Below are 15,112 nucleotides of genomic sequence, written 5' to 3' on the forward strand. Positions count from 1 at the left end.
TTAGATATTTAGTAAGCTACACATATAATACATATGAACTTAGTATACAAGTACTGTGTGTAGCCCATATGTTGCAGAGGTGGGCCACATTTGCATTATGGTGGCCCTTAAAGGGCTGTTTGTAACGTATCCTGTTGTGATTGCAGTCTGCCTTTTAAGTCTTGGACAATTTGTTGTTTTTCTTGGAGGCTAAATTCTGTGTTTGGTGTCAAAATGCCAAATTTGCACTGTATATTTATAACAACAGGGCAGTGATAGCTCAGTAGTTAAGGTACTGGACTAGTAAACAGAAGGTTGCCGGTTCAAGCCCTGCAACGACCAAGTTGCCACTGTTGGGTCCCTGAGCAAGGCCCTTAACCCTCAATTGCTCATCGTGTTCAGCTCATTGTGTAAGTCGCTTTGGATAAAAGCGTCTGCTAAATGCTGAAAATGTAAATGTAAAATAATGTATATCTACATTTATATTGTACCACAATATACCTGTACCACAGACACGGCCTCGTAACACCAGAGACGTACAGGTTTTTCTTCTTAAAGCACAAACTTGTATTCACTTTCCCATCTTTTATTAAATTACCTCCTTCTGCTTCAATTTTCTCTCTTTGTACATTTTGGACTTATTTGTAAATATTTCTCAACATCACTTGTTGGAAAACCACCTCAGTTAAACGCTGATGTGGAAACACCGCCGTCTAGTGGTGGCATGTGGTCACTTTGCGGGTCACAAAATCGGCATGCGCTGTGGGAGATGGCTTTTAAGCTCTCGCGGGCCACACAAAGTAACGTGGTGGGCTCGATTTGGCCCGCGGGCCTTGAGTTTGACAAGTGCATTAAAAGGAACCCCCCATTAACCACGTTACATTTGGGTGGTAACACTGTGGTAGACACTGTAGCGAGTTTTGTTCTGATTGTAGCAGGTGCAGCAGAGTTATTGGGATATTTCAATAACTAGAATAATTAGGGTGTAGAGTTCTTGCATACCAGGTCACTTTGTTATTATAGTTTCTGTTTGATTAACAGCTATAGAGCAAACCAAACATGTGTCTGTCTATTCCAATTTTAATCAGTTGTTCATATGATTTAACAATAGGCCTCTTTATACAATATCACAACCATACAACATTGTTCCCATGTTCTCTTACATTCTTTTCTTTCAGTCTGAATGTTGAAAGCAATATAAATAAGCTACACAGCTTTTCTTGTTGTATGTTGACTCTGTCAGGACTTTTAATGCTTTATTGTCTTCCTGCATTGACATGTACAAATCATTTAGCAATAATATGACCATAAAAGGGCCAGTGTGTGTGCATGAGCTGGTAAGTAATCAGACTTCCTGGTTTACTTTTATGTAGTGACATGAGAGCATTGGTGCTTTTAAGTAGCTTAGAATTTTTTTAATCGGGACGTGCAGAGAAACGCAAATTTTTAAAATTATTTATTAATAATATATAACTGTGATATGTTCAACTTGTCAAATCTATGCACTTAAAATTGCCTATTGCATTGTCCCAGTTTGGATATTTCCAATTCCATCAGGCAGGCTGGAGACCATTTACACCTGCACTACACCCTTACTGACCGACAAGGGTCGAAGGCTAGCACACCACGCTTCTGTCACCACAGAGCGCTTCTTTACACATACCAGCATCAGATTCTCACAGAGAGCCCCAAGTCCCACAGAGAAACACCTTGTGTAATGAGTAACTACTGTAACCAAAGAGTGTAAAACATGACATTAAAATCCTAGTAAACAAACATACTAAATGGCTTTACTCGCAGTCAGGTGGAAATTTGCTAAAAGACGCTTAAATCACACACTATAAGTTCTGCTTGGTGTGAAGTTAAAATAACCCCCCCACCCCTTTTACAAGGACACAAGCAGTTGATTTGTGGTTCTAATGTGTTCAGATGAAAATGATAGTAAAATGGTGTTTCAGACGGTTCTGTCAGTCACAATACAACGTAATCTCTGGCATCTGTGAGTTTGTAGGAACCATGTGGCCATAGACATTCCATGAAATGCACCTTTGTGCTATTTTGCTTTTAACTCGGTCACAGAAAAAGAACAGCAAAAATGATTGAAATTCCTGACATCCATTGTATGCAAAAGTTTCATCTGTGCACTATAATTATTTTTTAAAGACGGATTTTTTCTTTAAATAATATTTAAAACTAGATTTAAGTTAGTGAGCCTGATTGAAAGAGCATTTAAAACAGGATGATCAGTAGGCAGCTGAATGCAGGTTAAATAAATTTTTGAGGCGAACACACTCGGATATCGTGGCAGTATGAACAAGTCAAATGTAGGGATGTAACGATGCACCACAAGACAGTTAAAAATCGATTCACACGTGTAACGATTTAAATCGGTTTACATGTATAATGAAGCGATATTCATTTTAAACAGCAGAGAGTGCTGGCACTATTCATCTCGCCTGTTTGACGTCACTACAGGGTTGCCAGGTTTGGAATTTTCCAGCCAAATTTATTTATGTGAGGATACTTTCTTTATTTGTATTATTCATTTAATTTTTTAATGTGGGATTTGTTTTAAAATTTCATTTCAGTTTTTTTACACAGAGGGAAATGTGCAGCATTGTTTTGCATAGTTTGTACAAAAAAATAAAATGCTGTATATGTGTTTATTTTTATTTATCTGAAGAGAAATAATAAAAGGAAACTTTGTCATCATTTGTCCTCAGCGTCATTTTGTTTAAAAAATCTGGAAAAAATCGTATCGTGAACCCAGTATCATGAATCGCATCGCATTGTTGGTAGAGTGTATCGTTACATCACTAGTCAAATGTGGTCCAGTAACCTCAGCGAAGGACTTTTCAGTTTGTCATACATTGTACCAGATTAACCAGCTCATTCATCCGTCCATGATTTATCTATCTTTTAATACAATGATCAGAGGTGCTGAATCCTGTCGTCTGATCTGTTTTTTCAGGGCTATGTCCTCAGCAGCCACCTCGCCGCCGTCAGTGGACAAAGTAGACGGGTTTTCCCGAAAATCAGTCAGAAAGGCTAAGCAGAAGCGCTCACAGAGTTCCTCACAGTTCCGCTCTCAGGGCAAACCCATCGAGCTCACCCCTCTCCCACTGCTCAAAGGTAACACACACACACACCATTTAGTATTCGTTTTATTTTACATTTGTGTCACTGATCATGTGAACGTTGTTTTGGTGGCTTTACCATATTATTAGGTGCTTTAATCCCCTCAAACTGCTTTTAAAGTTATTAAACTATTAGAGACACTCCTTGTAGAAGCAGCGATCTCAGCATGTTGTTTTCCATTCTGTATGTTTAGCAGCAATATACCCTTCTCGAACGCAGTCAGGGATCCACAGCAGCGGAAGACAAATTGACTATGCTAAAACATGACAAAAAGGGAGAAAATGCATTAAAATAAATAGAAAAAAAGATGGAATTTGACCTTTAATTTGGCATAAGACTGAAAAGTCCTCATATAGCCCCCTTTTCTGTTGCACAACCCACATTTAAATCCAGAACTGTCAGTATCGTACCTAATGTGCTATTGTCAGACTTAACCTCGTCATCAGACCCACAGCAGCTCACTAATCAAAAGCACAGAAAATCCATCGCAGTTGGGATTTAAACATGGAGCTTGTGTTCTATCGCTCAAGCGCAGTTCACAGACGATTGCATTTGACCAATCAGTGGTCTGCTGTGATTCTCGTTCCAATTATGTGATCTGGTACACTTGCTCTCTGGTCAAGAAGAGTAATCCAATGTAGCACAGGTACTCTGGTACAGTACGGGTCACTTGGCAGTGAAAACAACCACTAAATGTGCGATCAATGTACCATACAATAATGTGGAGCGGAAACAAAAGCAACAGATTTCTGTTGAATGCATTCTAAATTCTGAAGATCATGTTTTATTGAGCCTTTTAACCAGAGCAGCATTTTCATGACCCTGTTAGGAAAGCAAGCTTTACAATAGAAAGAACAGCAGGGACCTTCTCAATCTGCAGTCGTTTTACAGCTGCCCTTTAATTAACAGTTTAAGCTCTCTGTGTGTTGGGTTGTTTATTAATTCAGTATCAGGGTGTTGAATGATTTACACTGTAATGCTGCTGGCTGCATTGACTTAACAGTTGCAGTCAGAAATATTCACCCCTTCCCCACTCCAAAAATATCTATTATGCTGATGTGTAATACACTGACTACAAAATTTACAAGTCACCTCAGTAACCAGAGAAAGAATATTTATTGATATACACTGATCAGTCATAACATTTAAACCACCTCCTTGTTTCTACACTCACTGTCTAATTTATCAGCTCCACTTACCATATAGAAACACTCTACAATTACTGACTGTAGTCCATCTGTTTCTCTACATACCTTTTTAGCCTGCTTTCACCCTGTTCTTCAATGGTCAGGACCCCCACAGGACCACTACAGAGCAGGTATTATTTAGGTGGTGGATGATTCTCAGCACTGCAGTGACACTGACATGGTGGTGGTGTGTTAGTGTGTGTTGTGCTGGTATGAGTGGATAAGACAGCAGCGCTGCTGGAGTTTTTAAATACCGTGTCCACTCTATTAGACACACCTACCTAGTTGTACCTTGTAGATGTAAAGTCAGAGACGATCGCTCATCTATTGCTGCTGTTTGAGTTGGTCATTTTCTTGAACTTTATCAGTGAACACAGGACGCTGCCCATGGGGTGATGTTGGCTGGATATTTTTGGTTGGTGGACTATTCTCAGTCCAGCAGTGACAGTGAGGTGTTTAAAAACTCCAGCAGCTCTGCTGTGTCTAATCCACTCATACCAGCACAACACACACTAACACACCACCACCATGTCAGTGTCACTGCAGTGCTGAGAATGATCCACCACCCAAATAATACCTGCTCTGTAGTGGTCCTGGGAGAGTCCTGACCATTGAAGAACAGCATGAAAGGGGGGTAACAAAGCATGAAGAGAAACAGATGGACTACAGCCAGTAATTGTAGAACTACAAAGTGCTGCTATATGGTAAGTGGAGCTGATAAAATGGACAGTAAATGTAGAAACAAGCAGGTGGTTTTAATGTTATGGCAGATCGGTATATATATATATATATATATATATACATATATTAGGGCTGAAACGATTCCTCGAGTAATTCGATTACTAAAAATGATCGATTCAAAATTTATCGTTTATTCCATACACGGATACACAGCTCACGGTGTTCCGCACGGACTTTCACATGGCGTTCACGCTCTGTGCAGGTGACGTGAGAAAGCCCAAGGGCTGCGTCCAAAATCTCACACTTAAACAGTACTTAACAGGACTTATTCCAGGTACTTTCCGTCTGCGTACTGTTTAGTATGAAAGCAGCGATTTAAAACGCAGCCGAGATTTGATAGCGCGGACTGCAGAATGGAGAGACAGAGAGAACATAGCGAGGCGAACAGAGGAACAAAGAAAACGACTGAAAGTTTGAGATCATTTTAAACTGGGAAAAAAAAAACTAAAATTTAGAACAACATCCAGACCATTAGAGAGTCGTGTTGATACTTTTCTTTATCGCAACCACCACATGCTTTTTTGAGGGCTCAGGCAAACACACACACGTACACACGTCAGAATATTAAAGCCTTATGTTCTGTGTGAGCTGTAGCTAAAACTTTTAGTTTTGAAAGTTGCCCAAATTAAAGGCGATGTTTATGTATTATTGATATATATATATATATATATATATATATATATATATATATACAGTATATATATAAACACACACATACGTATATACTGTATATATAAACGGTTTGTCTTTAAACTGTCCTGTATGCAAGTAATAAAAATATACAGTTTGTTTTAAGATAATTGTCATATTTAATCTTATATGTATTTATTTTTGCTCTTTATTAAAGCAAAGTATTTCTTATCCGATTACTCGATTAATCGTTGGAATAATCGATAGAATACTCGATTACAAAAATAATCGATAGTTGCAGCCCTAATATATATAGTCAGTGTACCGGCTTCAATTTCATACGGTATGGATTTTTATATACCGCCATACTGTAGCATAGTTTATACAGCAGCCATAGACTTCAAATATAGGCAACATGTGGGCAGCATTTATATAATAATGTTATAGTTTTTGGCATACAAGTTCTGTTTTCACTGTGTTGCAGTTTGCAGAATACAAATTGTTTACATGCAACTGTTGCATGCATATTAATACCTTAATATATTGAGTCTATATGTGCGGCCAAGCAAATCTTACAGTTCTCGAAACCTCTTATATACATGATGAAATTAAAATTCTTTATATTCTGTGTATAAATATAGCACACTATACAGTGAAACCGTCAGAATTCTAAAAAATACCGCCCATATATATTCCTTTAACTTAAGTCCCTGTGTATTCTTTCCCAGTCTAACACTGAAACTAAATTCCTAGACCTCCCCTAACATCCTGGGCAGAAAGTTTAAAACGGGCAGAGCAAAAAATAGAACTGAAGACAGAAAGGAACGACGCACGCTGTGTTGCTGGGGGTGAGGTGGGTGGGGGGGTCCTCCCTTCCCTTTCGGCTTGTTCGTCCATAGTTTCCGTGGGGTCAGCTGTGCTTGGTAACATGATCCTGACCTCTGCTGTCCTTTTCATACACACACACACACTAATGCACTGCAGCACACCGTGAGTTTACACTTTTAAAAAGTTTGGCTCTGAATTGGTGGAGTTTAACCCCAGAGAAGGTAGAAAAGACGGCAGAGAGAGAGGAACGTGTGAGCGGGTGAGTGGATATATGGCTGCCAATCTCAGCGTGTTGAGAGGGAGGAGGGCTCGCGGTGGGTGGGGAGATGGAGAGTTGATCTGTCAAACCACCTTGTGCCGTGACGGCTATCGCTTTTCTCTTCTATTAAAGTTGGTGTAACTGTTGTGTGTAATGATTCTGTTATGCAGGTGTGTGTTTGATTCAGAGGCTTTCTGAATGGGAGCTTTGTTTATTTTGTGGGATTTTGTAGCTATTCTAAAATGAAGTGTGTTTATCCTGGACAGTAAGCTTTCCCTTGTTCTTTCAGTTTGATGTTTGTCCATGTTTGCTATACACTTCCATAACTTTTGGGATCATTAATTTAAACAATAAATTTATATTTTTAATTAATTATCCTGGGTTTGTCCTCATACATTTGGTCTTTTTAAAACCTATTACATAATATAATTCTAATTAAATGGTTTTTAAATAGCTGATACATGCGTCATGAGTCAGTCAAGAATTTAATAAAGAATTCCAAACCCTTTATGTCTACTGTTATTTGCAATTTGAAACCCCTGAGCAAATTCCAAATTTCATGCAACCTCTGTCGCTATATATTTACAAATAGGGCGACACAGTGGCTCAGTGGGTAGCACTGTCACCTCACAGCAAGAAGGTCCTGGGTTCGATCCCCAGATGGAGCGGCCCGGGTCCTTTCTTTATGGGGTTTGCATGTTCTCCCCCTGTCTGCATGGGTTTCCCCCAGGAGCTCCTGTTCCCTCCCACAGTCCAACGACATACAAGTGAGGTGAATTGGACAATACAAAATTGTCCATGACTGTGTTTGACATTAAAACTTGTATAAATGAGTAACTACCGTTTCTGTCATGAATGTAACCAAAAGTGTGTAAAACATGACGTTAAAATTCTAATAAATAAATATTTACAAATGATTATGCAGTTACATAATGTTTCATTACACTAAGAGTAGATAAATAAAAACATTAATAATTATTCCATGTGCCAGCGTTTGGACACCCTTCCAGCTTTTAAAACTGGGATACGATTGATTCCATAGGACTTGTTAAGCAGGTCAGGAATTGTCAGACAAATTGACAACCAACCAAAGTATTATTAAGAAACACCAGTTCAAAGCAAATGTGAAAGCTGTTTGATAAAACAAAGCAAAACACTCATGTAGCAGCAGTAAGGACTGAAACTGAGCATTAGTTAACACAGGACTGGAGGTGCACTGTTCCACTGCCTTGCATTGCTCACACAAACATGATCTGCTTTAAACAGTCCTTGAAAACAAACCTCGCCTGCATAATCATCAACGTTTGCAGTATGCACAACAAGTAATCGTCTTAATATAACTGTTAGGGTTGCCACTAACGACTATTTTCTATTGATTAATCTTTAGACTATTTTATCGATTAGTTGATTAATCTACACGATTCATTTTCCTCTAAAAAAATGTAATTCAGAATCTCATTTACACTTCTTTTATTTAAACAGAAATCTGTACGGCATAATAATATGGCCCAAACCTAAATGTAAACAGGGTTTACGTCCATATTATCACATTCTCAAGTGCTCCATATTAAACAAAGTGCAACACGTGTTTATGGCATTCCGTACACAAAGCAAAGTGCTTAAACGTATAGCAGAAATAAAATAGAGGTGGGCACGTACAGTAAAGACAGAATGAGCCCAGATTCTAACCTACACATTCACTCAAAAATTACTTCAAATTCTAAGCGATGTAAACACAGTGGTAAGTGTTTCACATGAGAAGCTTTTTGCACACAGCAACTGCAAACAGCGCAAGCCCAATGCAGCGAAGTGCGCGGCGGTTTAACTAAACTCGCTAAGAAAAACGGTATTCCAAGATCTCCGCGTTTAAGAAGCTAAATGAAACAATATAGATGTGCAACATGGCGCTAGTGTTGCTGTGCTATACAATCAAAGCTTTGCACAGAGTATAAACCACCTTTTTGTTTTGTGCCAGTTTTAAGTATCACCGAACTTTTAATGATTTGGATCTTGGAAAATTTTGAGCTTTTCTTTGAAAGCTCTCTACAATCGTCCTCTGACTCTGCTGCAGATGGCATTTTTTAAGACTGCGCCTAATGCCGCCAACCAGTGACTGGACCAAATACGACTTAGGTCATGCACGCAGCAAGTAGCGCTGAATGAAATCATACAAACGATTATATGAATGAAAACGTTATAGAAATTAAAAAGAGTCATTTATAAACATACTTTTAAAAACTATGCATTAACTTAAAATATAAACATCATTGGAAATCATTAACAACATTGCAAAACTTTCATCATGCTTTGTGTTACCACCAGAGTACTTACTGACTTTGCAGTGTGTCCAAACACACGTGCACTATTTTTCCAAGAGCATCATATATAGTTTCTGTCAACTTCTTTTTACTTCAAACAACTTAAACAATAAGCTGGAGGCAGTTAAGGTATTTCGGGTTGTAATTCTCAGTGTGTGCATGTAGAAGTGAGAGGTTAAAGGTCAGGGCATTGCTGCAGGTGTTGTGTGATTTCTCCGACCTGAAGAATGTGAACCATGTTGTGGTTTTTACTCTGTGTGGTCGTTACTTATTAGAGAAAGGGAGGGAGGGGGGGTGTACAAGACCAGACAACTCTAAGCCTCACAGCAAGAAGGTCCTGGGTTCATTTCCCAGGTGGAGCGGTCCGGGTCCTTTCTGTGTGGAGTTTGCATGTTCTCACCGTGTCTGTGTGGGTTTCCTCCGGGAGCTCCGTGTTCCTCCCACAGCCCAAAGACATGCAATGGAGATCCAAAATTGTTCATGACTGTGTTTGATATTACAACTTGAACTGATGAATCTTGTGTAGCCAGTAACTACCTGTCCTGTCATGAATGTAACCAAAGTGTGTAAAACATGATGTTAAAATCCTAATAAAATTTATATATGCACATTTACCCAACTTTCAATCAGTTATTTACTGGTGGGTGTTGTGGAAATCAACCCTAGAGTCATACTCATCACACCTAAGTTTGTCGGCTGGAAAAATGAAAACATCTTGTCTGAGTTAGGTTCATACTGTACTCGATACAGATGTAGGAGTCACGCACTGCTCTCAGTTATTCCCCATCTCTGTGCGAATGCCTTTGATGTTTTCTTTCGACAGACAACCAATCGTGTGTGTAGGCTTCTTTGTTTGTGGTTTTAATGTGTAATAGCTCTGCCGTCATTCATAATTAAAACAAAAATGCAGATCAGATTCCTGTTCAGGTTAGAAAAATTAAAATCTTTCTGTAAAGAAAACTGCCACATGCACACTGAGGGTGGGTAAGGGCACGATACAAATCGATACTCTGTAGCTACACCTGTAGTTTTGTACTTGTAGGGATTTTTGATTAACATAAGGAATGCAATTTTTGCCATTGCTTTTACTTACCATTGCCATTTAGTCATTGGATGACAGTCACTTTTAACAACCCATTTAAAAGCGAGTTTCAAATAATTCTTCAAAACGTTTCAGCACCTTTTAAAACTAGAATTAAAATTAGTGGATAAACGAAGTGCAAATGCAAAATCTGAGATTCCATCAGGGATCTTGAATGGAAAAATCAGGACTTTGTGGTTGAAAACTGAACACCCTTTATAAGAGGGTTCTTGAAAAAGTTTCTGCACTTTTTTAACTGTTTATTAAGAATTCCAAAAACAAATGACATAACTTTTCTACAGTCACCTTCCTTAGCGATGCATTTTTCCAGAGTCGTACCAACTTTTTAATGCCATCAGCAAAAATGTTTTTGGTTGAGCTCGTAGCCACTGATGCACCGCTGCTTTCATATCATCACATGAAAATCTTCTTCCCCTTAAAACTTCTTTAAGCGTCCAAAAAGGTGGAAATCAGATGCCGCTACGTCCGGACTATAAGCTCTCTCTCGGTCTCTCCGCCCTCACCGTTTCCAACCAAAATATAAAAATGTGGAAACTTTTTAAAGATCCCTTGTACAATAGCTAAACTTAGTAACCACAGCAGTGATGCAGAAGTTATGTTATGTAAGAATGATATGTTGTGACAAAAACATGATATATAGACAAATATTAAGCCATTATGGTAAAGGATCAGGATCAGCGTCTTTTTGCTGCATGGCTATGTTTTACTGTTTACGGTTGCCAAGCTGGTTTAACTTGTTCACAATGGACTCAAACATGATGGCTTGTTTGGTGGGTTGCTGACAAACTCTCATTACATGAATGTGTGTACACATGGGACTAGTGCTGGACAATAATTCGATATCGATATATATCGCGATAGAAAATGTTTCAATAACGGTGATATGATTTTTAAACAAATTCGATCGATATGCATATGTCAGTGCGCTTTGCCCGTGTTACTTTTTTGCGGAAGCATTTCTGCTCGCAGGTGTTCCCACAGGGACGCAATTCAACAGCGCACCTCAAGCGAGTAGTTCTCCATCAAAACAGTGCAGTTACACACTCAACATTAATGTCAACCACCAACACAATTACAGAAGAAGTACTAGTACTGAGTACTAATACCACTTATTAATATTACTTCTTAGTAGTTGAGGCGCGCTACGAATAAAGGCACCAACGGGATATTCGCGTTCCACTGTTGCCAGATTGGGCTTTTTTCCTCCTAATTGGGCGTTTTTTTTTTTTTTTCAAAAACAATTTAATAGCATTTACATAACACTTCTATTGAAAAGAGAATATTCAGTTTTAAGAAGCCCCAGCATTGTAGAAGGCTATTAAAAGTAAAGTCAATTTTCAATGCTGATTTGGCTTAATAGTGTTGGTCAGAATGTGTCATATTCTTGAAAGAAAATTAAATTTAGTTTTCCATGCATTCACACTGGCATGTTCTGGGGTTCAGATGAGTCTCATCAGTACACACAAGTTTGCAATCAAATGATCAAGTATTGCAAAGGAATATCTTTGAAATTCTGTTAAGGTTATAGGCTATATTTTAGTTTTTCACAGGGAAAATGAGAAAAAATAAAAAGTTTATTATGCTAGGCTTGATGTAATTCTACATGGTACTCACTGCCTGTATAGGTAAACGAGTGAGTGACCAAAACACTACTAGATCAACAGCTACTAGCCACATACAAAAATAAGGTATCAGACAGTTTCTGTGCCACCCCTGTGTGAGCAATGGTCTCAGTCTGGCCACCTCTATGGAAATTGTCTGGCTTTGCCACTGTCCACAGTTGAAAAAGAAGCAGACGAAATAGCTGAAAAGAGATGAAGGAATAATTCAGTCGTGTATTCAGCTTGTATTTCTTGCCAGAAAAAGAGGTTTGCAGGTACAGCCATCCAATTTTGGTGTTTTTGGCAGTTTTTCTGACATTTGTGTTATTCATATCGATATCGGAATTATATCGTATCGACCGAAATTAGGAGTTATATCGTGATATAAATTTTAGCCATATCGTCCAGCCCTACATGGGACCCATGGGCTTTCATTTCTCCAGTTTAATTCTGGAAAGTTGAATTGTTTTGTTAAAAATAGAATTTTATAGAAACATTCTGTAGTACACTTGCATTTCACTCTCCACCTGTTGGAAATGTTTAAGTTTGTCTCTGTTTAAGATGTGTAGAGTCTTAGGTTCACCTCATTAATGGCTTTAGAGATGTGTTTCTCAGTTTCATCTACAGCATACCTTCTCGTGCAGTACACCTAAACCAGTCTTGCTCCGTTTACACCCCGGGGTTTTCCCTGTGTGCTTAAGACACAAGCTGTTGAGGCTGTTACTTTATTTGTCCCCTCTTTCTTCCTAGAAATTCCATTTCAGAGAATTCAGAAAGCTCTACATATACCCTCCCCCACTTCTGAAGCTCAAGGAGAAACTGTTGGCTTAAAGTAGAAGGTAGAGGCCTTTCTTATGTTTAGGTAAGGTCTAAAATCGAACCTAAACTTTCACTGGAAGCCCACATTATCTAGACTATTTTGGACACATTATGAGAAGGATCAATTTATTAACAAATATGCTTGTAGGAGTTAAAAGTAAAAGGAAGAGGATGGCCAGCAACAAGATGGATAAATACAATTAAAGGCATTAAAAAAGGCCTAAGCCCAAACAGCAGACGGAATAGTCTGGAGAAACACTATGTTCACTAGTAATAATAATAAAAAAAAAATTATAATTATAGTTAATTTAGAAAAGTGTGTTTGGTGTTTAATAGAGAGGCAGAATATAAATATCTCCTTCTGTGGACAAAGTATTAATCTGCTCTTCATATTCGAGCTTTGCAAACACATTCTTACCAAAAACTAATAATTGTACCTATTATTTTGGTAATAAATACAGGTGCCTAGGTGGGGCAGCAGGATATTCTGCTAGCACACCAGTGCTGAGATTCTAAACATCACGGTTCGAATCTCGGCTCCTCTACCGGTTGGCTGGGCGCTATCTAACGGGCACAATTGGTAGGGCCTGCAGCAGAAACAAATTGGCCTCCATATCTGCTGGGTGGGGAAACAACCGGACTAAGTAAGTGGGGTCATTAAATGCATTAAATGCTGTGCAAGGACTTCACACTCTATCCACTGATAGAGGTGCCTGTGCAGAAGCATGGGCGTAAAGAAGGGGACTGCGCACGCGTTAGAGCAGGGGTGTCAAACTAATTTTCACCGAGGGCCACATCAGCATTATGGTGGCCCTCAAAGGGCCGATTGTAACGTATCCTGCTGTGATTGCAGTCTGTTGTTTTTCTTGGAGGCTGAATTCTGCATTTATATTGTCCTCCTTTACCACAGACACAGCCTCATAACACAAGAGACGCACCTGTTTCTCTTCCTGAAGCACAAACTTGTTTTCATTTTCATTACATTTCCTCCTTCTGCTTAATTTTCTTACTTATCTTCTTGTACATTTTGGGATTTTGTGTAAATATTTATTAACATCATCTACTGGCGGGATGTGTCACTTTGCAGGTCACAAAATCAGCATGCGTTTTGAGAGATGCAGTTAATGTAGGATTTTACAGTGTATTTTAAGACGATCATTCTGCCCTCACTAATAGTTTATCCCCCTTGCTCAGCTAGACAGACAGACAGACAGACAGACAGACAGACAGACAGACAGACAGACAGCTCTCTTCAGAATACAGTCGGTTTTATTTGCTTCCCAGCTGTGTGATACACTGTGTGCACCAGAATGAAGTAAAAATACAAACAATAAAAACGATAAAGAACTTAATACAGTAAAAGCACACAGCTGTAGTCAAGTGTTACATCTGGTACAATATGAGATTTAACCAAACGTAAAACAGCGCTAACGAGTTAAAATTTTGTGTAAAGATACTAATTGCTATAGTAACGGTAACAACTGTATTTAATTACGGTAAATTTGTAACTAAAACGCTGTGATATACTCACTAAACATTTACAAACAACTGAGAATATAAACGCCACTACTTACAGACGATGCTTTGGTATTATACTGCAAGATAATTATTTATATTTATTGTTATTGTTTACATTACTACCCGCGTTCTTTTGCCGTAAAAGTCACATGGCTTCTCAGCGAAGGTCAAAGTTAGTTGCCATGACTACGATGTCAGCAGTTAAAGGCTTAAAGGCGCAGGAATCCCATTAAATTATAAGCGCGTCTCTGTAACTACTCGAACCATCACAACAATCGTACAGTCGTTTAAGCTCTCGCGGGCCGGATCAAATGACGTGGCGGGCCGGATCTGGCCCGCGGGCCGTGAGTTTGACACCTCTGCGTTAGAGGGCACGTGAGCAGCAATATACCCTCCTTGAACGTAATCAGGGGTACACAGCGGCGGAAGACAAATTGTGTGCAGCGGAAGACAAAAACCAAGTTAGATCCCGAGTTTAAATTCAAGGCAATGCTATCAGTTTGACGGCACATCCATACAAAGACAGGCTTCATTGTTGCTATACAATCGCTACCTTTGCTGTTTAGCCGAGGCACCCTGTTCTCTGGGAGATTCCGTCACTGGCAGGTAAAAAAGATGAGTTCAGTGGGCGTGTGTGATCGGCTTGGTTCTTTATGGCCTGCGCAGGGGTGGTACGAGCTGCGTGAGAAAAGCAATAGGTGGATTTTGCAATTATTTGAGACTTAAGAAAGGGATAGTGGTAGCCTAGTGGGTAGAGCCTTGGGCTATCAGTCGAAATTTGAGGATTTAAATCTTAGCTGTACCACGATACCCTCTCGGCTACAGGGGCGCCTCACAATGGCTGACCCTAGCTGCCAAACAAGCTGTGATATGCGGAAAAAGAATTTCATTGTACTGTACTACTGTATATGTATATATGACAAATAAAGACATTCTAGGCATTCTATTCTATTAAGTGTGACCCTTATCAGGGATGCAATTTTGGCCTTTTT

General features: G+C 39.1%; 1 protein-coding gene across 2 annotated transcripts in view; it reads left to right on the top strand.

The window, feature by feature from the left end:
- Window positions 1–15,112, top strand: part of ppp2r5eb (protein phosphatase 2, regulatory subunit B', epsilon isoform b) — a 36,879-nt gene that overhangs the window by 4,471 nt on the left and 17,296 nt on the right. For both annotated transcript variants that reach the window (XM_062995734.1, XM_062995733.1), the window contains exon 2: window positions 2,951–3,111. In XM_062995734.1, the coding sequence (XP_062851804.1) occupies window positions 2,955–3,111 (157 nt within the window). In that variant the 5' untranslated portion in view covers window positions 2,951–2,954. The remainder of the gene's footprint in view (window positions 1–2,950; window positions 3,112–15,112) is intronic.

Source organism: Trichomycterus rosablanca, chromosome 5, assembly GCF_030014385.1.
Source record: "Trichomycterus rosablanca isolate fTriRos1 chromosome 5, fTriRos1.hap1, whole genome shotgun sequence".
NCBI classification, from domain to species: Eukaryota; Metazoa; Chordata; class Actinopteri; order Siluriformes; family Trichomycteridae; genus Trichomycterus; species Trichomycterus rosablanca.